General features: G+C 56.1%; 1 protein-coding gene across 1 annotated transcript in view; it reads left to right on the forward strand.

The window, feature by feature from the left end:
- Positions 1–34: 34 nt before the first annotated feature.
- The window catches only part of LOC107182662 (receptor-interacting serine/threonine-protein kinase 3-like), an 11,803-nt gene continuing 10,706 nt past the window's right edge, over positions 35–1,131 (forward strand). Inside the window, exons 1-4 of the mRNA XM_015562074.1 lie at positions 35–176; positions 303–349; positions 559–726; positions 837–910. Coding sequence (XP_015417560.1) covers positions 157–176; positions 303–349; positions 559–726; positions 837–910 — 309 coding nt within the window. The 5' untranslated portion in view covers positions 35–156. The remainder of the gene's footprint in view (positions 177–302; positions 350–558; positions 727–836; positions 911–1,131) is intronic.

Genomic DNA, 1,131 nt, shown 5'->3' on the forward strand with positions numbered 1-1,131 from the left:
CTCCTTCCTCCTCCTTCCCTTCCTTTGCAGCTGGCAGATTTTGGCCTGTCCACATTTCTGGGAGGCTCACAGTCAGGGGCAGGGTCTGGGGTGTCAGGGGGCACCCCAGCCTACTTGGCCCCAGAACTATTGGCTGATGTAAACCAGAAAGCTACTATGGCCAGTGATGTCTACAGGTAAGACACCCATGCCGAACACACATCCCCAATTTTTACACCTCTCTGGGCCCTTCTAGGGGAAGGTGTATGAAAGAGAAGTTATGCCAGAGGTTGGGAGAGGCCTCAGCTTTTTGTCTCTTGCAGCTTTGGGATCCTAATGTGGGCAGTGCTTGCAGGAAGAGAAGCTGAGGGTAAGACTTTAAGCAGACTATTGGATCCTTAACCCCAGGCGCCCTCCTCCTGAAAGCCCTCAAGCCCTCCACTTCCTGCTTACCTGCTCAGACTGTCCTACCCGCTCCTCCCCTGCCCTTGGACTACACTCCCTGCCCCGTTCTATGATGGAGCAGGTCGCCCCTCCTACTCCAAATGCTTTCTCTTCATGTCCCCACCCCCACCTCAGTACTGAACCAGACATCATTGGTGCAGCGAGGTGTGTGTGAGAGCCAGGACCGGCCCCCACTGACAGAGCTGCCCCAGCCTGGCCCTGAGACTCCTGGCCTGGAGGGACTATTGGAGTTGTTGCAGCGCTGCTGGAGCCATGAGCCCAAGGACAGGCCTTCCTTCCAAGGTAAACTGGCCACTAAACTGGCAGCTGGGTTGGGCCTCAATCTGTCAGCAGAGGGCTTTCCCAGAGAAAGAAGTTTTGCTCACCTGCCACCCACTCTGCCTTCTCTCCAGACTGCCGAACAAACACTGAGAAAGACCTGGTACGAAATAAAGCTGGTACAAAAATGGATGCTGCAGTCTCCACAGTGAGTACCCAACTCCAGCCCCTATCTGAGAGCTGGGAAGGAATGGCACCACATGGCTCCCTTGGCACCCAGTGACTCCCCACTGACCACTGCTCTTTATGTCCTAGCCCTCATCCCACTCTCCCCACCTCACTCCTGCTTCCCTGACAGCAGGTTATGGGCCAAGAGACGTCTTCCTAGGGTGCACACGGGCTCTCCCACCCCCACAGCCAGCAAGTTCA

Source organism: Myotis davidii, unplaced genomic scaffold, assembly GCF_000327345.1.
Source record: "Myotis davidii unplaced genomic scaffold, ASM32734v1 scaffold157, whole genome shotgun sequence".
Lineage (NCBI taxonomy): Eukaryota > Metazoa > Chordata > Mammalia > Chiroptera > Vespertilionidae > Myotis > Myotis davidii.